Source organism: Vicugna pacos, chromosome 3 (assembly GCF_048564905.1).
Source record: "Vicugna pacos chromosome 3, VicPac4, whole genome shotgun sequence".
In the NCBI taxonomy this organism is placed as follows: Eukaryota; Metazoa; Chordata; class Mammalia; order Artiodactyla; family Camelidae; genus Vicugna; species Vicugna pacos.
This window is the reverse complement of record NC_132989.1, coordinates 68,263,610-68,288,017: the sequence shown is the minus strand read 5'-3', so window position 1 is coordinate 68,288,017 and position 24,408 is coordinate 68,263,610. Positions and strand designations below refer to the sequence as shown.

The 24,408-nt window shown below is 39.5% G+C and overlaps 1 protein-coding gene across 2 annotated transcripts in view; it reads right to left on the bottom strand.

Annotated features, from left to right (window-relative positions):
- Window positions 1-19,999, bottom strand: part of ARSB (arylsulfatase B) — a 143,983-nt gene extending 123,984 nt beyond the window's left edge. For both annotated transcript variants that reach the window (XM_072958461.1, XM_072958462.1), the window contains exons 1-2: window positions 19,310-19,999; window positions 4,368-4,554 (exon numbers count right to left, since the gene is read on the bottom strand). In XM_072958461.1, the coding sequence (XP_072814562.1) occupies window positions 4,368-4,554; window positions 19,310-19,633 (511 nt within the window). In that variant the 5' untranslated portion in view covers window positions 19,634-19,999. The remainder of the gene's footprint in view (window positions 1-4,367; window positions 4,555-19,309) is intronic.
- Window positions 20,000-24,408: the final 4,409 nt, after the last annotated feature.

The following is a 24,408-nucleotide window of genomic DNA, read 5'->3' as shown; positions in this document are numbered from 1 at the left end:
AATAGATCATTTGAGCAGATCAATCACTGGAAGTGAAATAGAATCAGTAATAAAAAAACCTCCCTGCAAACAAAAGTCCAGGACCAGATGGCTTCACTAGGGAATTCTATCAAACATACAAAGCCCTCACACCAATCCTTCTCAAATTCTTCCAAAAGACTGAAGAGGAGGGAATACTCCCAAACTCATTCTATGAAGGCATAAACACACTGATACCAAAGCCAGACAAAGACAGGAGCAAAAAAGAAAACTATAGGCCAATATTGTTGAACAACAAAGATGCAAAAATCCTCAACAAACTATTAGCAAACAGAATCCAACACCACATAAAAAAAAGATCATACACTGTGATCAAATTGGGTTCATCCCAGGGACACAAGGATGGTTCAACATATGCAAATCTATCGACGTGATACACCACATCAACAAAAGGACGGACAGAAATCACATAATCATCTCTATAGATGAAGAAAAAGCATTTGATAAAATTCAACACCCTTTTATGATAAAAACTCTTAACAAAGTGGGTATAGAGGGAACATAGCTCAACATAATAAAAGCTATTTTTGACAAACCCATAGCCAACGTAATACTCAACAGTGAAAAGTTAAAAGCTTTCCTGCTAAAATGTGGAACAAGACAAGGATGCCCACTCTCACCACTTCTATTCAACATAGTATTAGAAGTTCCAGCCACAGAAATCAGACAAGAAAAAGAAATAAAGGGGATTCAATTTGAAAAGAAGAGGTAAAACTGTCATCATATGCAGATGACATGATACTATACATAGAAAACCCTAAAGGCCCCAGACAAAAAATACTAGAGCTGATAAAAGAATTCAGCAAGGAAGTATAATACTAGCTTAACATACAGAAATCAGTTGCATTTCTTTACACTAGCAATGAAATATTAGAAAAGGAAAGTAAAGAAATAATCCCTTTTAAAATTGCATCAAAAAAAAAAACACTTAGGAATAAATCTGACCAAGGAGGTGAAAGACTTATATGCTGAGAACTACAAAACACTGATTAAGGAAATTAAAGATGATTTAAAGAAATGGAAATATATTCCACAATCTGGGATTGGAAGAATTAATATTGTTAAAATGCCCATATTATTCAAAGCAATCTACAGATTTAATGTGATCCCTATCAAATTACTCAGAACATTTTTCACAGAACTAGAACAAATAATCCTAAAATTTATATGGAATCACAGAAGATGCAGAATTGTCAAAACAATACTGAAGAAAAAGAATGAAGCTGGAGGAATAATCCTCCCAGACTTCAGACAATACTACAGAGCTACAGTAATCAAAACAGTGTAATACTGGCACAAAAATAGGCATATGGATCAATGGAATAAAACAGAGAGCCCAGAAATAAACCCACACACTTATGGTCAATTAACCTTCGACAAAGGAGGTAAGAATATACAATGCAGAAAAGACAGTCTCTTCAGTAAGTGGTGTTGGGAAAGTTGGACAGCCATACATAAATCAATGAAGTTAGAACACTCCCTCACACCATACATAAAAATAAACTCAGAATGGCTTAAAGACTTGAACATAAGACAAGACATTAAACATCCTAGAAGAAAACACGGGCAAAACATTTTCTGACATAAATCTTAGCAATGTTCTCCTAGGACAGTCTACCCAGGCAGTAAAAATAAAAGCAAGAATAAACAAACAGGACCTAATTAAATTTATAAGCTTTTGCACTGAAAAGGAAACCATAAACAAAACGAAAAGACAACCTATGGAATTGGAAAAAATATTTGCAAATGATGTGACTGACAAGGGCTTAATTTCCATAATATATAAACAGTTCATACAATTTAATTAAAAAAAACCAATCCAATAATGGCCAGAAGACCTAAACAAGCTATTCTCCAATGAAGACATACAAATGGCCAATCGGCACATGAAAACATGCTCAGTATCGCTAATTATCAGAAAAATGTAAATCAAAAGTACAATGAGGTATCACCTCACACCAGTCAGAATGACCATCATTCAAAAGTCCACAAACGATAAATGCTGGAAAGGGTGTGGAGAAGAGGCAACTCTCCTACACTGCTGATGGGAATGTAGTTTGGTGCAGCCATTAGGGAAAACAGTAAGGAGATTTCTTAAAAAACTGAAAATAGGCTTACCATATGATCCAGCAATCCTCCTGGGCATATATCTGGAGGGAACTCTAATTTGAAAAGATACATGCACCCTACTGTTCATAGCAGCACTATTGACAACAGCCAGGACATGGAAACAACCTAAATGTCCATTGACAGATGACTGGATAAAGAAGTTGTGGTATATGTATGTGTGTGTGTGTGTATACACATACACAATGGAACATCACTCAGCCATAAAAAATAATTTTAAAATGTCATTTTCAGCAACATGGATGGACCGGGAGATTGTCATTCTAAGTGAAGTAAGCCAGAAAGAGAAAGAAAAATACCATATATTATTCATATGTGTAATCTTAAAAAAAATGACACAAACGAACTTATTTACAAAACAGAAACAGACTCACAGACATAAAAGACAAACTTATGGTTACCGGGGGAAAAGGGAATGGGGAGGAATAAATTGGGAGTTTGAGATTTACAGATACTAACTATTATAAATAAAATAGATAAACAACAAGTTCATATTGTATAGCACGAAGAACTATTCTCAGTATCTTGTAGCAACCTATAACAAGAAAGAACATGAAAAGGAATATATATACGTATATACGTATGACTGAAACAGTATGCTGTACACCAGAAATTGACACGATTGTAAACTGAGTATACTTCAATTAAAAAATAAAAATAATAAAAAGAAAATTGTCAAAGGATGTATGGGCTGTTTTATCCTCTAGAATTTCCAAGATGACAAAGAAGTCTTATACCCAAGTCCTATTTCTAACAGCCGTTTGAGTATACCTAGGATATGTCCAGGTTCACCAAGAAAGAATGCGTGATTGATTAGCAATTTCTGCTGAGAACCCAGATGAGAGCAGGTCACGTGGTCTCATGTCTGCATATTCTTGCATCCAGACTTTAACCCTCTTCCCAACAAGGCACACAGAGCTGTTAGTTTTGACTGCATTATTTGGGCCCCCGCATAATCACTTTAACTGAAATGTAGTTTGGTTCTCTGGCCCTAGCTTGAATAAAGAGAATGTCTTGAAAAACATGTACAAGACAACCACCACTTTATTACGAAAATGATGTTTTTGAGGATGCTGTCCACCTTACTCTCTCCCAAGGGAGAAATTTCTCTCAGGTCTAAGAGCCAGAAAATGCTTTACTCTTTCTGAACATCTGGTTTCCATTTAACTTATAAGTAATGTGACTCATAGACTTCTCTCCTTTTTTTTTTCTTGCTTTGCCCATAGGTCTCGAATCTCAGAGTCGAATGTGAAGTTCGCCTACGGCCATGCAGTTTTTTTTAAAACTTGGTGCCAAGCAATTATTTCACCTTTTTCTACTCACCCTCATTTTTTATTCTATTTATTTTTAAAAAATTTATGTCCAGTGTGTGTTTCTTTTTGGCAGGTTGTAAATAAATGAAAAGACAAGTGGGAGGTAGATAGGCAGCTAAACAGCTAGACAGATAAAACAGAATCTCTAGCTAGGTAGAAAGCAAAACAGGAAAAGAACTTGACAGAAAGATATGTAGCCCCTGGCAAGATTAATAGATAAATAGGTTGTTAAGACACAGTTTATAAAAGGTTTAAAGAGAGCATATTTTAAAACAAACTATAAGTTTTACCTTTATTTTTATAGGGCTATCAAATCCATAAAATACTTATTATTTCTTACTATCCTTCCTGTTACCATTTGCTATCTACCCTCCCATTTTATCTATTTGATATATCATCCCCAATCTAGTGATTTCAAAAACAGATCTCACAGAAGGGGAGAAGAATGCCAGTGGAAAAGAGTCCTTTCCAGGAAAATAAACAAACAAACAAAACAAAGACACACACAATTCATGAGGAGAAAAAAATATTCTGATCCTTTGTGAAGGAAGTACTCTTGTATTGGGTTTTGCCTGGAGTTTTTTTTTTCAATTAATCCCTTTTGGTAATAAGGTTCTCAAAGAGAACAGTGGTCTCTGATGTGGAGGTAACACTCTTCAAAGGCCCCCACATGGCATTTAGAACCCTGGCAAAGGTAACTGTCTGTCCCACCAGGAGCTGGCCACACAGCCACGTTCATAGTGGCGGCATTAGAGAGTGGCCACGGCAGTGCTGACTGATTCACTCTGTGTCCAAGTTTCCAGTTATTTCATTTGATTGCACTTGGGTGTGTTTTAAGAGATGGCGGCAGTGGGTGGGAGTTGGTAAAGAAACGGGCATTTCCATTACCAAAGTAGGTATCAAACCCTCGGCGGGTTGGAAGACATTCTTTCCGGTACATTCCCAGGTGCCATTTTCCGACCATATGGGTGGTGTAGCCTGCTTCTTTTAGAAGCTGGGGCAGGAGTTTTTCATCCAGAGGAACGCAGCTGGGCTGGCAGGGCCAGATAATCTGATGCTGTAAACCTGTGTGGATCTTAAAAGAGAGAAACAAAAAATTATGGATTAATGATGTTGAAACATTCTGAACAAGCAAAGTGGTTGCCTAATTTACTGAACATATCTGTAGACCCAAATGTTTGATTCTGTTCCTGTACCAGTTTAAGGCATTTCTGAAAGGCATTTTTCTCATTCAAATAAGGTCATAGACATAAATAAGGATTTGAAAAAAATGAATAAAAGCACTCTAACAAACGTTAGACAGTTTCAACAAATATTTATCAAGGAACTATGTCAGAAACCATTAACTTCTGTTTTGACTTCCTACCTCAAAAAAGTAGCCTTAATATGAAATGTGGATCTATCAAGGAAAAAGTGTTCCAATTTCCCTGCACTTGAGGCATTGATGTTTGACTAGAAGGAGCTTCTGTAATCTTTCAAGACTTGATTTTTTTAAGGGTATAATGAAGGCAATGATTTGCATTTTTCATTCCAAATTATATAAACCATAATTTCAAAGGACAGTGACCAACATTTTCTTAAAAAAAAAAAAAAAGGCAGCCATGTGATCCACAGGTTGGGAGTGGCTCAAACCAGTACGCCCAGGGTGCAAGCAACACACTTTAAGAAATGATCACTTGTTGAGTCTTGGTATAATGTTAAAATAGAATATCCACAATTAAATGAAAAGGCTATCAAAATAACCTTCCAACTACCTATCTGTGTAAGGCTGGATGTTCTTCATCTACTTTTCCAAAATAATATACACTTGACCTTTCAACAACTGGGGGTTAGGGGCACTAACCTCCATGCAGTTGAAAATCCAAGTATACTTTGACACTGACTGCATCTGCGTCTGGGGATTCAACCAATCACAGATCATGCAGTACTGTAGTCTGTCTTTAGTGAGCAAAATCTGTGTATAAGTGGATCCTCACAGTTCAAATCCATGCTGCTCAAGGGTCAACTGCATTGCACAGATCAAAGGCAGAAGCAGATGTAACAGTTTAGCTATCTTCTTTTGTCGGGGGAGGGAATTAGGTTTGTTTGTTTGTTTGTTTGTTTATTTACTTACTTACTTATTTAGTGGAGGTGCTGGGGATTGAACCTAGGACCTTGTGCACACTCAGCACACACTCTACCACTGAGCTATACCCTCCCTCCTCTAGCCATCTTCTATTAATAGAAGACATGTACAAAGATATAAAACAATATCACTCTTCTCATGTCATTCTTATTTTAGAAAATATAATTATTTTTCCAAAGTTATTTATGTTAATACATAATAGAATTATTATTGCTACTTTTCAACAAATAGTATTTTTAAATTTCTATTTTAACTTCTGATACAGTAAAATTTGAAAGCTATAATCGCATAAACATAAGTGCTCTGAGGTCCTCAATTTTTAAGCATGTACAGAGGTCCTAAGATCAAAACGTTTGAGAACTGATGTTATGTCTGATAGTCATCACTGCTATGAGGAAAAGAAAGCAGGAGAGGGAGACAGTGACAGAAGTGATTCTTTAGAGAGGGTGGCAAAAGAAAGCTTCTTGGAGGAGGAGATACCTGAGCAGAAAAGTAAAAGAGTAAGCGAGAGCCTTTGCAGAAATCTGGGGCAGAGCAATCTAGGCATAAGAAATGAGAAGTACAAAGGTCCTGAATTTGCTAGGTAAGTTTGAAAGCCAGATGGAAACCAGTGTGGCCCTTTTCACAGCGCCTGTGCTGAGGGCGCCACTGCGCCCACTGCTGGGGCACAAGGGGGATCCCCGGGGCTTCTCTCCTTAACTGCCCAGACCCTCCCTTTCCTAAAACGTCACTCTCATCTCTTGTCCTTGCTTAGCCAGAAGGGTGCCCTTCTTTGTATAAAGTGGGGCTGGGGGTCTCACATTCAATTCTGCAGTGATGCCAGCTTCCCCTAACACTCACTGGGTGCTCCTGATTCCCCTAGAATAAACAGAGAGAGCTCCAGGACCAGGAGGTTGACAGTGCCAGTTCTCAGCCCAACCATGACTCTCTGGTGCCTCCATCAGCTGTCAGGTGGGTAGCAAGCAATTATTAAGTGGTTTAAAAAAAATTCTTTGCAAATGATTTACTTGCTTTTATAATTTAAAGGAGAACAGCGCGAAGCTCAGAGAATTAAATCCTATCCCTTCTCTCTCACTAAGCATATACCAGTCAACAACTGTCACGGTTATGACTGCAAGCAATGTCATCAATAACACAACCCGCCCTCTCACCTACATCTCAGTAACACTTTCTTGAGGAGATGAGGTGGGATTATGTAGAACATGCACCTAAGCCTGGGCCCACCCCCCGAGTGTGATGTGGTGCATATGAACATCTAACGAAATGCATGCTGGTACCAATCTCCAGTTTTACTGGGGCCATTAAATACTGATTTATCATCGATTTTCTCAGGTTCAAGTACTGACTACTCAGACTGGACAGATTTTTGTCTTGTTTGGTTTTAAATTCATGGCAATAAACACATACAAAATAAACACCAAAACAGAAAAGCTTCAAACTCACAATCTTTTTTAAAAAATTTATTATAAGCTATTTACTATTAAATAGTTTTCTCATAAACTTTGACATCTTGAATTTCATTGTGTGTGTGTCTTTCCAGAGCCAACACTTTTGGAATTTTGCCTCCTATTGCTTGATTTCATGATGCCTTTCCCTGTCCTCCTAAAAGAATCACATGGAATGTCTTAAATGTTTAATTGAAGTGGGTTTATTTTGAAGGTGATGGATATGCTAGCTGTCTTGAATGTGGTAATGGTTTCACGGGCATACATGTATTAAAACTTACACTGTATTCTTTAAATATGTGCAGTTTATTGCAGGTCAACTATACTCCTATAAAGCTGTTCAAAAATATAGGTGAGGTTAAGTTTCCTATTGAGATTTTTATGTCTTGCCTACAAATAACTGGACACTTACACTGGAATATGTGCCAACTGCCTTCCAGGTGAGCCCCAAATCCCCAGTCTCTTCTGTCCTGTCTCCACCCTGGGAAGCTGACCTATGGGACCAAATCAAAGGGCTCCCATGCCTTCTGGCTTCTGATTGGGTTCAGCCACTGGGGAGGTGGGACAGGGGACTGCAGGGAGGGAAGAGATGAGTGGGCCCGGGCTGCCAGGCATCTCTATCCTGCTGGCCATCCTGAAGGCAGCCTTCTCTCCAGGACTCTCTCTTTCTAGGTTCTGGTCACTCCCCTTTCCTTCCTTCCAGTCTAGGGATAGTAACAGCTCCAGTGGGTAATACACGACCCCTTGTGTTTCTCCCATACACTCACACCTTTTAAAATAGTCCTTTTGTGAATAAACTCTCCCTAAATTATCCTAATTTGAATGTGCCACCTTTTCCCCAGCTAGAATCCTGAATAATAAGGATGTTATAGCATCCAGGCTGGGAAAGGGAAACACCACTCTCTAAACATACACACACACATATCCCCCAAATAACATCCTGTCCATGGGTAACACCAGAAGTTTACTCAATAGAAAATTAGTCCTGGGTTCAAAACTTTCATAATGCATACTAACTGGTCATAGCACAGGATAAGAAAAGATAATATTTTATGAATTTAAAAGACCCAGTGGAGACAAGCGTTGTGTGCAAATGTCTTTAAATGGAAAGCTCATCCATCACAGGCAGAGAATTAACTCCAATGCCTGTAAGGCACTGCCAAGGGATGCTGTGCAACCTGCTTTTCCAAGGCCACAGGCGCCACGCCAGGTGGTCAGCTGAAGCCGGCCTCTATTATCTACAGTCATATGGAGCAGGGAACATTCTTTTCAGTGCCTGAGAATTTATTTGACAGAGCATTTTTGTGGAATTACTGGGGAAGCGGAACCCAAAGTCTGGATGACAGCCGAAAACATGTTTTTGGTCTGTTCGAACACTATTTGAAGTAAGGAAGCTGCAGTGTGTAGAGAAACAGTAAACAGGCCAAGGCTGAGCTGGTTCCAACCCAGCACTTGAGTTTTGCACAGAACTAGGGCTTCATGGGACAGGAGGACAACAAGGCATCAAGAGGAATCAAAAGGAAAAATCAGTGTCTCCCTGGAAACACAACAGCATCTAAAACAATTCCATTCTGACACCCATCTTCAATGTTTGGAGTAGGTATGAACGGAGAGAGCCCTATAGATAATATATGAAAGTCCAATGGAGTTACTCTCTCTCTACCATGTGTAGCTGTCCCATCTTCAATAGACCAAATCCTCTTTCAAAAAATTTCTAAGCTTTTTCTTGACTGTCAAGGATTCCCTCCACAAAAGCAAAGGGTCTGCAAATTCAGTAAAGGACCTGGCATGTCTCTGTGTTCTTTCTATGAGACAACTGATGAAAAATCCTTTGTTTACATGCTTTGTTGCATGTAGAGGTTTATTTGATCCTGTAAGTTGTTCTGTCCCCTATAGACCTAGAATATGCTATCAGTCTAGTCTCATGAGCGCCAAAGACAAAACCACTGTCCTCGAGGAGGAGCAGTTAGGGTGACTCCCACATCAGAATTCCTTATAGTCCGTCTCTAAGAGGTCCAGGTAGTCTAGCGGCTAATTATCTATTTGGAAGCTCAGAGCACTGTACTTCAGCAACACTTATAATAATAACTCTTCCAGAGAGCAGATGACCCGTTACTACATACATGGCAATGAAGGCTATTTCTCTCCAAACCTCAGCAGTGTTGAGATAATATCCAGGTGAACAGAGGAAGATCCTGTCCTGTCGGTCTGACTCATTGCACCCATGTATCTGCAACATCTCCTTCTATAGTATTTGAAAATCAGGAAAATGGGCAGCTCTACTTCTTCACTTTATATCCCAGAGAGCCTAGAACACAATCACAGAACATGCTGGCGGCCAGCCAGGAGTTCAGAACCTCCAGCCTGGGCCCAGGCCAGAGTGCTACAGGTTTTAACCACAGTCAAGTACCACTCAAGTCACCTTAGAGCTTATTCCTGGAGATGCCCCACAGAACAAATGGAGAGTGGAGAATCTGCTCCCTCGCCCCGTGAGCCTTCTAAAAAGCGGTCAGCTGCCCATGCTGCTGAAGCCAAGAGCTACAGAACACACATTATATGTGCTAGGGGCCTGGCTTTGCCATCTGGCCTGGTCCTGCAGAACTCGGGCTGCAGAACTGGCTGGCGTCACTGACAGTTTTAAGGGTCTATTTATTTTGGTGTTGATTAGCAAAGAATGTAAATCTCTGACTAAACCATAAAGGGATGTTGTTTGTAAAAGGAATAAATATGGCAAAAACAGTTTCAGGGCCATCCTCTGTTTAAATTATAAATCTAACCAAAAGTCCACAGTGAAAAAGATGGAAAATACAGAGGAAAAAGAATTTTTAGAAACATGATATGATTAAGGAAACAAAAACAGAGTTACCAGGCAGTAACAGCTTATGCTCAAACTGATTCTTGAAATAACAAATTTCAAGTATCAATCAAAACCAAAAAAATCCCAGAAGTCAATGGGTCATATTTCACTCAGCCCCAAACTTATTTCCTTATTTCCTCTTTTCCAATTACTTGTAAAGTAAAAAAGTAAAAATTAGAATTAAAAAAGAGTATCTTTGGGAAGGGGGTGGGAAGGGATAAACTGGGAGTTCAAGATTTACAGATACTGACTGGTATATATAAAATAGATAAACAAGTTTATACTGTGTAGCACAGGGAAATATATTCAATATCTTGTATTAGCTTATGGTGAAAAAGAGTATGAAAATGAATATATGTGTATTCATGTATGACTGAAGAATTGTGCTGCACACCAGAAATTGACACATTGTAAACTGACTATACCCCAATTAATAATAATAATGAAAAAGAGTATCTTAAACATTTGCAGAATAAGGCCTCTAGCTGCCCCTTCCCTTTGAGGAAAACGCTTCTGGGCCCTGGCTAGGCTTGGGAGAGGCATCTGGTTTCAGCAAAGACAAGTGACCCATCAAAGGAAGTCATCCCCAGGCTCCCTGCACTGGAGCCCTCATGAGTTCTAGCAGGCAGTCATCTTACTCGTGAGCAGGGAGCTGATGTGTCCTTTACTCCCCCTCTTGAAGGAGGACAGGAATAAAGACCAGCAAGTGCTTTCTCTTTGGAGGCACCTATGGCCTCTAGACTACATGCTTCTCTTATCACTCACTCCTTGGATGCCTTTGCCAGGGGGTCATATGAACACTCCCAGTGTGGGACTATCTTTCCCCAAAACTCTGTCCCTTTCTTCCAACTCTTGACTCATGTTTGCCCCACTTCCAATCTCAGAGTCCAGGGAGAGGAGACCAGGGACAGGAGTCAGATAGGAGTCACTGAGAGGCAAGCAGGAGCGGGGTGATAAAGAATGGGCAGGCAGGACGCTGAGGGCACTCAGGAAAAGCAGGAGCTGAGGGCATCCCCAGGCAGCCCTGCTTCCTCTTTCCATGTCACAGTACGCAATGCCCCATTCTGCCTGCAGCCGTGGGTCTTACCTGCTCACATTCTTAAAGCAAACCTGAAGCAAAAGTCAAAAATTACCCACAGTGCTCGCACACAGCCTCCTTCCTATGTTTCCTGTCCAAGGTTCTGCTTCAGGGATGAATGAAAAGCCGTGAAAGTGTCTTGTCCATTTAGCAATGTCATTAAGAGAAATGTGGCGTGAGTCCCTTAAGAATGGAACCTTGGAGTCTTCTTTCATTCTCCTATTCTCTGCCAAGGCTTATGGAGTTCTGGTGGAGTGGCCCCCTCAGGTGCCAAGGTAAGGATGTTCCCAGGTGAGGACCAAAGTTACTTTACTCTTTTTTTCCCAGAAAGAAATGTTTCTACTAAGGCCTACCAGTTTAGTTATCCTTGCATCTTTTTACTTTCTTAAAAAGGAAGCAAGGGCACTAGAAATGACAAATCAACTCTAAGCAGTTAGGACAGTGAGCTCTTTCAGGAAATGCGCAGGTGCTAAAGTGCTTAGCATGTTCATTCATTTAGTTTTTCATCCCTGGGTGCTTCTCCGGGCCAGAGACCAGCAAGGCAATTTCATGGAGAAGTCAGACCTGAGAACAGACAACCACGCTTAAAATGTGAACCGAGAGTGCAAAGGTTTCACAACATTGTAAAATGACTATAACTCAATAAAAAAGTTAAAATAAAATAAAATGGAATTTGCTAATCTAGAAAAAAAGAGTGCAGAGGTTTATTGAACACTTTGTACTGAAAAAAGTCAATTTGTAAAAATATGGAAATCTAGTATTTTCAGGTCTTCTCTTTGAACTCAAAGTGGTATACAAATTCATTAGAAAAGCTGAAGGATCTTTATTTACTATCTTAACCACTTTCATAAACATCTTTACTACATGTGTCTTTTTATTGAAATACATTTGACATGTAACACTGCATAAATTTAAGGTGTCCCACATATTCATTTGATATATTCATACATGGTGATATGATTGCCACTGTAGTGATAATTAACATCACCACAGTACATAACTATCCTGTCTTTTTACTGGTTGGAATCATCAAGTTCTAGTCTCCTAGAAAATGTGACGATTATAACACAATATTGTTGTCTACATTCACTATTCTGTGCATTAGATCTCTATGTCTTATTTACCACCTGTTGCAAGTTTGTACCCTTAAACATCTCTCCTAAATCCCACCCCCGAAGGCTTTTTAAATTAATATTTTTAATCTTGAGATTTTAAACAAGGGGAAGGTGAATATAAAATCTATTCCACTATATGTATAACATGCCTCCAAAGGATACAAAAAATTTAATAAACAGCAGCCACCTGTGGGAGGGAGGTCTGGAGGAGAGGACGATCTATTTTTATACATCTCCCTTTTACAACCTTTTAGATTTGAACATTTTAAAAATAAGCTTACCCTTAAAAAAAGGGAACGTGTAAAATTTAATTCCAACTGGAATCACAGGTTTACAAAGAATGCCACATGGCACTTCACTGTGGTTCCACTGTCAGCATACAGGAGCCTTCAGTGTAACTACTATGAAAGCAGACGCAAGAAGAGCTGAAGTTTAATGGTTTACCATGAGCGGGCAGTACCAGGCACAGGGAGACCCTGCCTCCCTCTCTGAGCTCTCGGCATGCCTTTCACACCCTCCTTCACTCAGCCCCAGCCACAGGGGCCTTCTGCCTGTTATTCTTAGAGCAAGCTCATTCCAGCCTTGGGCCCTTACTTGGGCTGTCCCTCCCTCTGCGTTAAACTCTTCCCCGGGAGTCTTTGCACGGCTGACTCTTCATTCAGGCGTCCACCCAATCACTGCCTTGGAGATCCCTTCTTGAGTCACTATCACTTTACCTACTTTATCTTCCTCCCACATTTATTGCCATGCCATTTACAAATTCACCTTATTTACTCATTTATTTACGTGTGTGTTTCACGCCCTCCTGGGTCACTCCTTTCCCTCACCTCACCCCTGCCAGACTAAGCACCAGGAGATGCCCAGAGCATATACCCGACATCAACAGTGGCTCAGTAAATACTTGTTGAATGAAAGCATGAATGAATGCACTGTACTCAACAGTAACAGACTGGAAGCTGTCCCTCTAAAATCAGGAATAGGAAAAGGATGTTCACTCTCGCCACTTTTACTCAATATTGTACTGGAGCTTCTAGTCTGGGCAGGTAGGCCAAGAAAATGAAATAAAAGGCATCCAGTTTGGAAAGGAAGAAGTGAAACTAATTCTCTTTGCAGATGACAGGACCTTGCATACAGAAAACCTAAAGATCACACACACAATTAGAACTAATAAGTTCAGCAAGGTTGCAGGCTACAGATCAATATACCCATGTCAGCTATATTTCTATAATGAAAAATACAACTAGGAATGAACAATCAAAAATGAAGCTGAAAAACAATTCCATTTACAATAGTATCAAAAAGAATAAAAACTTAGGAATAAATGTAACCAAAGAAGTATAAGATTTGCATGTTGAGAACTACAAAACATTATTTAAGAAATTAAAGAAGACCTAAGTAAACAAAAAAGCATCTCATAGTCACTGACTGGAAGACTTACATTGTTAAGGTGGTAAGACTCCCCAAATGGATCGGTAGATCAATGAAATCCCTATCAAAATTCCAAAGCCTTTTCCACAAAAATGGACAAATTGATCTTAAAATTCTTACGGAAATGCAAGGGGCTCAGAAGAGCCCAATCTTGAAAAACAACAAAATTGAAAGACTCAAAGTTTCTGATTCTGAAACCTACTACAAAGCTAGTTACTCAAGACAAAATGGTACTGGTATAAGAATAAATATAAAGATAAAAATACTTTCAAATCATCTATCTGAAAAGGGTTTAGTATTTAGAATATAAAAAGTGTTGGCAAGGATGTGGGGAAGTTGGAGCCCACATACACGGTTGGTGGGACTGCAAAGTGGTACAGCTACTATGGGAAGTTTAGCAGCTACTCAAAAAGTTAAACATAGAATTGCCACGTGACCTAGCATTCTACTTCTAGGTATATGTCCTAGGAAACCAAAAATAAAAATCCATTCATACAAAAACTTTACATGGCTGTTCACAGTGGCATTATTCATAATAGACAAAAAGTAGAACAATCCAATCAATGTCTATCAACTGATGAATGAATAAATAAAATGTTGGTATTTTCACACAATGGAATATTACTCAGCCACAAAAAGGAACTATATATATTACAATGTGGATGAAAGGACAGCTACTGTATGATTCCATTTATATGAAATGTCCAAAATAGGCAAATCCATAGAGACAGAAAGTAGATTAGTGGCTGCTAGGAACTAGGGAAAGAGGAGAATGGGGAATAACTGCTAGTGGTTATGGGGTTTCATTCTGGGATGATGGAAATGTTCTGGAACTGGATAGTGGTGATGGATGCACAACCTTGTGGACATTTGAAAAACCAATGGCATATACTTAAAATGATTAATTGTATGGTACGTGAAATATAACTTAAAATATATACATGTAGGAAAATAAGCAATAAATATATTGCTGGTAGGAATGTAGACTGACATAACCTACTGAAGCACAATTTTGCAATATTTATCGAAATTACAAATGCCTCTACCTTTAAACTCAGAAAATTCCTTTTCTAGAATTTATCCTACAGATATATATTCAAACATGTGCAAAATGACATATGTACAAGGTATGGACTTCAGCATTCTTTGAGATAGCAAAAGGCTGCAAACAACCTGCATGTCCATCGTTATGTGGCTACTTAAATAAATTATGATATATCCATTTAACAAAACAGTGTACATCCACAAAAACTAATGAAGATGCTCCTTATGTAATGATTATTAAATTGTCTCAAATATTAAATTAAAAAAATGAGGTACAAAACAGTATGAAGAATATGCTTCCACTTTGATCATTTCATATGTATAGAAATACAGAACCACTGTGCTGTAGACCAGGAACTAACGGAGTATTGTAGGTCAATTATGCTTCGAAAAACAAAAAACTCACAGAAAAAGAGATCAAACTTATGGTTAGCAGAGGCGGGGGTGGGGGGAGAAGAAATTAGATGAAGGCAGTCAAAAGGTACAAACTTCCAGTTATAAGATAAATAAGTACTAGGGATGCAATGTACAACATGATTAATATAATTAACACTTCTGTATGTTATATATGAAAGTTGTTAACAGAATAAATCCTGAGTTCTCATCAAAGGGAAAATCTTTTTTTCTTTTTGTTTTATATCTTTACGAGATGATCGATGTTCAGTAAACTTTTTGAAGTCATCATTTCATGGTGCATATTCATCAAATCATTGTACTGTACAACTTAAACATATACAGGGCTATATGTCAATTATATATCAATAAAACTGAAAGAAAAAAGAATCTCCCCTAAAAAGAGTATGTTACTGTTCAAATAAAAAAAGGAGGAATATCTACATATGTATTAGTTTGTATATGCATAAAATACTTTTGGAAGAGTGAAGCCACTATGGAAAACAGTACGGAGATTCCTTAAAAAAAACTAAAAATGGACTTACTATATGTTCCAACAATCCCACTCCTGGGCATACATCTGGAGAGTACTCCAATTTGAAAAGATACCTGCACCCCAATGTTCATAGCAGCACTATTTACAATATCCAAGATGTGGAAGCAACCTAAATGTCCATCGACAGATGACTGGATAAAGTAGCTGTGGTATATTTATACAATGGGATACTATTCAGCCATAAAAAAGAATGAAATAATACCATTTGCAGCAACATAGATGGACCCAGAGATTACCATACTAAGTGAAGTAAGTCAGACAAGAAAGACAAATATCATACATCACTTATATGTGGAATCTAAAAAAAGGAGACAAACAAACTTACTTACAAAACAGAAACAGACTCACTGACAGAAAACAAACTCATGGTTACCAAAGGGGAAAGAGGGAGTGGGTATACCTTAGGAGTTCGGGATTATTACATACAAACTGCAATATACAAAACAGATAAACAACATGACCCTACTGTATAGCACAAGGAACTACATTCAACAGCTTATAATGAACTATAATTAAAAAGAATATGAAAGAGAATATATATATATATATATATGTAACTGAATCACTATGTTGTATACCAGAAACTAACACAACATTGTAAATCAATTATACTTTAATTTTTTTAAGTTTAAAAATATACTTTAGGAAGGATATGTACATGGATATGGATCTGACAGAAGTCCAAACATATGGAATGACAGTGACCTGAATTCTAGTGACTGGATTACCAGTAACTACTTAGCTCATCTGCTGATCCATCTCCCTCTCCCCTCCACCCAAACTCTACGCATTTTCCACCAAAGCATGCAAGCTTATAAAGGTTCATATATGAGGATTTTGAACCATTAAATGTCTCAATGTAAAAGGTTGAATTCACGTTCTTTTTAAACCAGCAGCTCCTGCAGCCTGGTAAGGGACATCGTTTTGGGCAAGATTAATCTCTCTTCCTACCAGTAGGTGGAGATAGTGGGTATGATAATATGCTTTTGCCAAGTTAGAAACTTGCTCTTAATGGACACAAGACCCTTAGAGTCAAAGAAATTTAGAGCTAGAGAGAGCCTTAGAGTTCTGCCCAACTCCCATATTTTACAGATAGGGAAAATCATGTCCTGCGAGGTCAGATTCTAAAGGCTGACATGGCAAAAACTGAAACCCACATCTCATAATTCTTAACCTGACCTCTTCACTAAAGACTTTTTATAAGGTAAGACCCTAAAACTAAGAATTTCTTGGCAATACAAAGTTCAATCAGTCAAAGTTTATTTATCACTTTGTGCTTTTCTTTTCTAATATAAAGTTAGATGACTAAGGGAGGGGGCACCTCTATTAAAGCATGATTGTTAAGTTCACAAGCATGACTTAAACAGTTCTTTCAAGTACCTAATTTTGCAATAGTCAACAAATTTCCTCATTTTATTGTCTAAAATTACATACAAAACATGACTCGTTCTGAAATAAAAACTCTCCCCACTTTCACTTTACATTTAATATAGGCAATTCCTAACTTGAAATGTAACAGGTTAATTTTTTTCATTGAGATGCTTAGGAATGATGTAAATGTCAAAAAAAATAAGAGGTTATTTATTGAGTAAATCTGAAGCAGCTCTTGCGATGATATTTTAAATAATTCTGGGTAGGCAATGTGGTATAGTGGTTGTAGAGCTACTGCCTGGTTCAAATCCTGATCCACAACTTACCAGTCCTGGGACCTTGGACAAGTTTCTTAACCTCTCCCAGCCTCAGTTTCCGTGTTACCAAATAGAGATGATAAGAGTAACACCTACTTTACTGGGCTGCCGTAAGCGTTAAATGAATTAACACATGTCAAATGCTTGGAATGGTACCAAAATATAGTATCTGAGGCCAGGGAGCATTTTTGGCTCTCCTAGAAATATTTACTCCTTTAAAAGAGGATGCTTGCTAACCCAAGGTAATTTCTAATTAAGTCTCCTGAACTCGAAGAGAGTAAAACTAAAGAGAAAAGTCAAACAAAATGGGGAGGCTAGCTTGCTACGTTGACTGGTCTCTAAACTCTTTTGGAGCATATAGCCTCTACCCTTAGTTCACTTCTTCACTTCAGGGTACTGTAAATACTCAAGGTTTGTTTGTCCCCTCCCCCACCCCCTACCGAGACAGAATATCGCTTACATTGCGGGGAATGTTCTGGGGCAAAAGCAGTTGATTATATGAACAAGTTTTTGAAGTGTGGTATTTGCTTTCCTGTTGAAGACTGTTGGAAGAAAGGAAGTTGGAGAAATGAAAGGCCCTCCCATTCTTCCGCAATTTGAGTTCAGTTCTCTTACTTCAAGAGATTAAACGCAGAACCATTTGGGCAGACCTTGTCTTCCCCCTTCTCCCTTTTTACTCAAATACCCTTTTAGTCCCACAAAGGCAAGGGTGAGACGTGTATTAAAGCAGGGACCCCTGATCCCAAGTAGCAGCCAGTTAGAACTGCAGAAAGTACTTAGGGAATCACACTTGACCTCCACTGCAAACCTTGAGCTACTTCTCAGTCCGTAGTAAAACTATCTTTTCTGTTTCTAAAAGACTTCAGACCACTGTGCAAATCTTTACTGCAAGTGAACCCTCCCTTCTCTTGATTTCAGGACAACATGAGGTTGGGGTTGATCTGAAGCCTACATGAACACAGATTTGGGAGGGCAAGGTTCAAGCACATCCCTATCACTGGCACAGTAAGGGCCCAAAGCAGAGCTGTTGAACAAACAGTATATATATATACAGAGGTATGCCTGTGTTCTCAAACAAGGCCTGTTTATTGTATTTTAAATGGTCTAAATCACAAAATGTCAATCTTATTCAAATTAAGGGGAAAAATAAGTCCAATTTTAGAGGCCTGAGATGACCAGTGGATGCAGGAAAGGCACAAACCCCAGCCTTTCTACTTTCTAGCTTTGTGAGTCAACATGTCATTGAACCTCTACAGGTCTACTCTCTCGTGTGTAAAAGGGGATTCAAAATAATAGCTACCTCATAGGATGTTTCAAGAATTAACTTTCAAAAAAAAGTAAAGCACTATCCAAATGTTCTTGATATTCTTAGATATCTAGCGTATGCACGCTCTCTACAAATATACTCTGCTCTGTTAACTATAGAGAAGTTTTTAAAGAGATAATGAAGATGCTCAGAGGCGTTGAACACGGGTTAAACCTGAAAGGAAAGACAGCAGCCCAAGAAAAATCAACCCTTAAGTAGGTTTCATTCTAGGGCTGCTGAGAACTTGGAAAAATTACTTTAATCTTTGGTGGGGCAGTCCTCACCTAAGTTCGCTGGGTTCACAGGGAACCAAAGGCGCATCCACTGCGGGCTCTCCTTCATTTCAAAGCTCCCCTCAGCTTTTCTGGCTCCCCACCTCTCCCTGCTCCACTGCTGAGCGCCCGGCCGCGCTCTCTCCAACCTCCCACTTCAGGACTGACCGTTCTGCCTACCGGCTCACAGCGCCCAGCATCTAGCATTGCCCAGAACCCCTTCACCTCGACCTTTAGAAATCGGAAGACAGAAAAACTACTCGGAGAGGTGGGGCGCCAGGGGACACGGGGAGCCCTGGAGCCGGGCATGCGCAGAGGCCCCCGCGGGCCGCGGGCCTGGGAGGAGCAAAGACCCGGATGCCGGGGCGAGAAGCCGCCACTCTGAGACCGAGTTCGGGGAGCCGACCCCGGCTGGCCAGTGCCCGCCGGGAGCTCGGGGCCCACTTCTAGGAGGCTCGCGGGCCCCGCGCGCCTGGAGCGGTGCCGCCGGAGGGGTAGGGCCGCGGCCGGAGGCGCTGCGTACCTGGTAGCGGCCGGTGAGCAGCTGGCTCCGCGATGGCGTGCACAGCGGCTGCGTGTAGTAGTTGTCCAGCAGCACCCCGCCGGCCGCCAGCGCGTCCAGGTGCGGCGTGCGGATGTCAGAGCCGTGGAAGCCCACGTCGTTCCAGCCCAGGTCGTCCGCCAGCACGAAGACGAGGTGGGGCGGCCGGCCGGCCCCGCTGCCCGAGCCCGGCGGCGGCAGCAGCAGCAGCAGCAGCAGCAGCAGTCCCAGCGCGTGGACGGGGTGGAGGAGCGGCCGCCGCGGCCCGCGGCCTGGGTGCAGGCTCGCCGCGCTGCGCCGGCCCATCCTGCGCCGCCGGCGGTGCCCGCGCCTGTGGCGCCACCAGCCCCGGGCACCGCTTATAGAACCAGGAACTGGGGCGGCAGGGGCCTGCCCCGCCCTGGCACGGGACTTCACCCACAACGGGCCACGGGCAGGGGCGGCCCGGCGCCGGAGCCCCCGCCGCCTCTGACACGGGCCCGGCCGGTGTGGCGGGGGAGGAGCCAGCGAAGAGCTCGTGGAGCCCCTGCTGCCCTGCTCCGTGGAAACTCCACTGATGTTCGATAGGAGCCAAGATCTCTTATCTTTCCAGCGATGAACTTTGCCTCGTGGCGTTCTAAAAGAGTAGATTTTTTTTAATAACTCATCGCAGTTTACAAAACATTTTCCACAGCCCTCATCTCTTTAAATCTTGCAATAACCCTGGCAGCTACGAATCGTACTTATTGCCTGCTCCTTTAAAAAAAAAAAAAAAAGAAGAATCAAGCTTTTAATTGGTTAAGCTCAACCCAAACCCAGTTCTGACTCCAGATCCTGACCTATGATGTTTTCAAGATCCTAAAAGAGTAATTTCTAGTTGAATTATTTCTGGCAAAAGAACTCAGCCTCGTGCAGGTGGGAGGAAGATAAAGAGGCAGCGGTCTGGATGACGTTTCTGATTCATTTGTGAATAGCGTAGGCCTGTGAAGCCACTTCCTCCCCGCTAGCAAAAAGGAGACAGATATACACGACTGCACGGTGCCCTTTTGAAGGTGTAGTTTTAATTAGGCTGCACTAGGAGTTGGAGGGCTGTGGGGCCATTGAGTAGCTCATTAGCTTGAACAGGCATGAGCCCCTTCAGAACTGGCTCTCCCACAATTAAGTAGTGGACCAAAGAAGTACAGGGTCTAATTTGCTTAAAATAATCTGTGCATAGAAGGGAAAATTTCCTTAACCACATGCTCAGTGAATGGGGAAGTTAACCTTATGATCAGTGTTAGTCCCATTGCCATCCAAGATTCTGCCTACTCTGGAGATAGACAGTAACTGTGAACAGTTGTAGGGGAAGAAATTTTGCACTGCATCCTTTCAGGTTATCTGCATGATTCCACTGGAATCATTTTACAGCTTTATAGGCTGTAGATAACTGACAGCAGTGGAAACTAATTCCTGTCTATACACATGCAAATGACTTCTATCCAGTGGAGTGACACTCTCACTACCATCACCACCATGGAAAAAACAGTTTTGCCTCCACTTACACATTTATGTAATATTTCTAATCTTTTCCTTGGATTGTCCCCTGAACTAGTGTTAACACCAGTTTTCTCATTAAAGTTAAATAAAATCTTCAACGTGTATTCATTTTCATACATATGTATGAGGTCATGATTTTATCTTTTTTTGAAAATATTCTTTAACACATGGAATGTTTCCCTCTATTACATACTTTTTTTTTCTTTGCCTGAAGTAGATTATATTATATCCACTTTTCATCTGTGGTGGAATCAATGAAATTTAGCAGGAAAAAAATTTTAGCATTAAAGTTAAAATAACTTTGAAGAACTGTTTGACTCTCATGTTAAGGCTTAAAAAGTTTATTTAAAGACTTTAAGAGATCTCAAGGATAGAGAATTATCCACAGTGGCCCTTGCACATCCTTCTCCCCATAGCTGTTCCTCCTTACCCTTCCTGATAGAAATCAAACTGCCCAAACAATGACTTCCAATCTGCAGGAACAATTTCCTCTTTGACCAACTGCTCCAGGAACTACTAAACTTGCACTGAGCCTTCCCATGTCCTGAATTTTCAAATAAAAACTTATGCTAATCATGCTCTGGAAATGTGCAAATGAGTTAATTAAAAAGAGGTAATTCTATTTTTCATCTACCTATTGAACACCTATAATGTGCAGTAAAGTCTAGTTATTGTAAAATCTCTCAATTGGAGGTAGTCGTCATAGCTTTTAATTTTTAATATTTTCCTGACCATTCCTGCATGTTTTATATGAACTTTAATACCAACATGTCCAGTTTCATTCAAAAGTTTGTTGGTAGTTTTATTGGACTTGCATTAAATTTATAATTTAGGGACAACTGAAATCTTTATGAGATTAAGTTGCCTATCTAAAAACAAAGGTATCTTTCATTTACTAAGGTCTACTTTTGTGTCTCTTAGAAGTGTTTTAAAATTTTCCTCTTATCAGTTTTGTGTTTTCTTGTTAAATTTGCTCCTAAGGATTTTATCTTCTCTGATGTTATTGGGGCTTTCTCTACCATTCTATCTTTTAACTGGTTATGATTTGTGGACATGAAGGGTACTCTTTTCTGTATGGTAGTTTATATTCTGTCAAATACTTAATTACTGTATTGTTTCAGTTTGTTTAATCATTGATTTTTTTAGGGTTTCCCCAGTACCTACTAACATCAATTAAAAAAGCATTCCAGTAAGTTTGAAGATGCAAAAATTAGAACTGAAATAAAGGCAGCTCCCAATTCACAAATGGATATAAAAGTTAATTGTTTGGTGGATGGGATGCTTGAAACTTCGGATATATTTTTTACATAGAAAATATACATAATCACCTGGTTTGCATTCTAACCCACACAGAGTTCAAATCTCTTAAATCCTAAAGACAGTAAGAAAAAGACCAACAATCCATTTTTAAAAAAGCAAAATATAGGAACATAATCATTTACAAAAAAGGAAATATAAGTGGTTATTAAATATATGAATACATGTTTAACCTCACTCAAAGGAGAAATACAAATTGAAACTTCAATAATATACCGCTGATACTAGTGATAACTTACTATTTTGGGTACAGTATAAAGAAACAAGCCCTCTCGTACATTAATCACAGAAGTGAAATTTGGCACAATCTCTAAGGGGAACAATTTTGCATATATATCAAAATACACATATATTTTAATCCAGCAATTCTAGTTGTAGGAATTTATCCTTCAGATAAATAAGTAAATAATATCCTTCAGATATATACACTCAATGTGAGAAATATTCATATGCATCAAGGTATTCATTTTAGCCTTATTAGAAAAAGGTAAATACTAGGACCTGTTCAAAATAATAAATAATTATAGGATACTAAGCAATCATTTAAAAGGATGATATGGAATAATCTCCAAGATATAGTTAATTTTTAAAAGTTAGGCAAAGAACATTATGCTTGGTATGTTTTCATGTGCTTAAAAATATATGTATAAATGTGCACATATACACACATAGACATATATGTGTACATTTATTCGTATATTGAGAGTGAGAGATGCTTACATGTTTACAGAGTATCTCAAGAAGGATACAGAGGAAATAATAACATTGGTCATCTCTGGATAGACTGGCTGACGGCAGAGAAGGATAAGAGAGAAGCTAATTTTGTCCTTTATCCTTCTAAATTTTAAGCTCTGTGCCTGTATTATCACTTTCTGGTATCATTATTAATAATAATGGTAATAACATAATTGACATTTAAACAAAAAATAAAATGCATTTCAAGTTAAAACAGAGTACCAAGAATAAATATTCCCCAATGAACGTGACTGTAAAGCCCGAAGACCACACACTGAGAGAAGCTCAAGGATGCTTTGCTGGGCTTCTTCATGCCCCTGGTTTACAGGGACTCCGGCTCTTGTCATGATACTGACCAGCTCAGAAGTCAGGATACCTGCGGTTCAACGCTTGTCTCAACCTGTTTTGTTTCAGTGCCTTTGAATATGCTAAGTACTGTATCCAAAGGCTAAGCAATTTTAAACATTTTATCTCAAAAAGTTTAACCGTTGGGGTAGAGATAAGAATGGCAAGAGGTCTTTCTTCAGAGAGAAAAACTGAAGTTTACTAAATGTGGTAAATTGTGGTCGGTATTACACTTTGCCCCTTGACTACCCTGAATAGTCCAGAAGGAGATAGACTTGAACATCAGAAAGAAGAGCCAAACTTTGTTATTTTTAGATGTCAGCTATTAAATTATTTTCAAAATACATTTAGTTTTGAAAACTGATCTGGGGTGGATTTGTTTCTACCATATCTAAGTGAGGGGGAGGGGGTTTCCTTAAAGGGCTGTAAGGTCATATGCTGGACCTACAGATGAGACAAGTTATATGCATTAACTGCTAACTAAGGTCAATGCATTAAGAACATCAAGCTTCCAAGCATACAGGATGGTAATTCTCTCTAAGAAGCATCTTCGGTTTATTAGTTTTGGTGTGTGTGTGTGTGTGTGTGTGTGTGCGCACGCGCGCGCGTGTAGGGTGCGTGTGTGTGTGTGTGTGTGGGTGTGTGTGTAGGAAAAGGATCAGTTTTTTAAAAAAGAAGAAAGATTGAGAATCTGGTTAAGAACAGCTCTGGCCAACTCAGATTGAAACTCCTTTGACCCTTCATCCTGCCTGCTGCTTATGACCTCCTATCTTCAAAACCAGCTAGATGAGAGCAGAGAGTGGGAAATAGTACAATTCATATAAAAAGATTTTCACATAGCATTTTTTGTGTGCTTCAGACAGTGCACTGAAGTGTATGAAAGTCAGGGAGTTTTCACAAAGTGAACGCAATCATGTAGCCACCACCCTGGTTAAGAAACAGGGTGTTGGTACTGCCTTTTGTCTCATTTCTTTCTTCCTTTCCCTCACCTTTCACCCAGCCCAAGCCTTAGTGTTCACACAATATTTATTATACACAACAATTGAATTGCATTTGATTTTTCTGTATTGAACATTTTCCATTATGTACCAATTTCTTAAGCAGTTCTAAGCCAACTTTGAGATTTTCAAATATCTCAAAACAATGTGAACACTGTATTAAAAAATAAA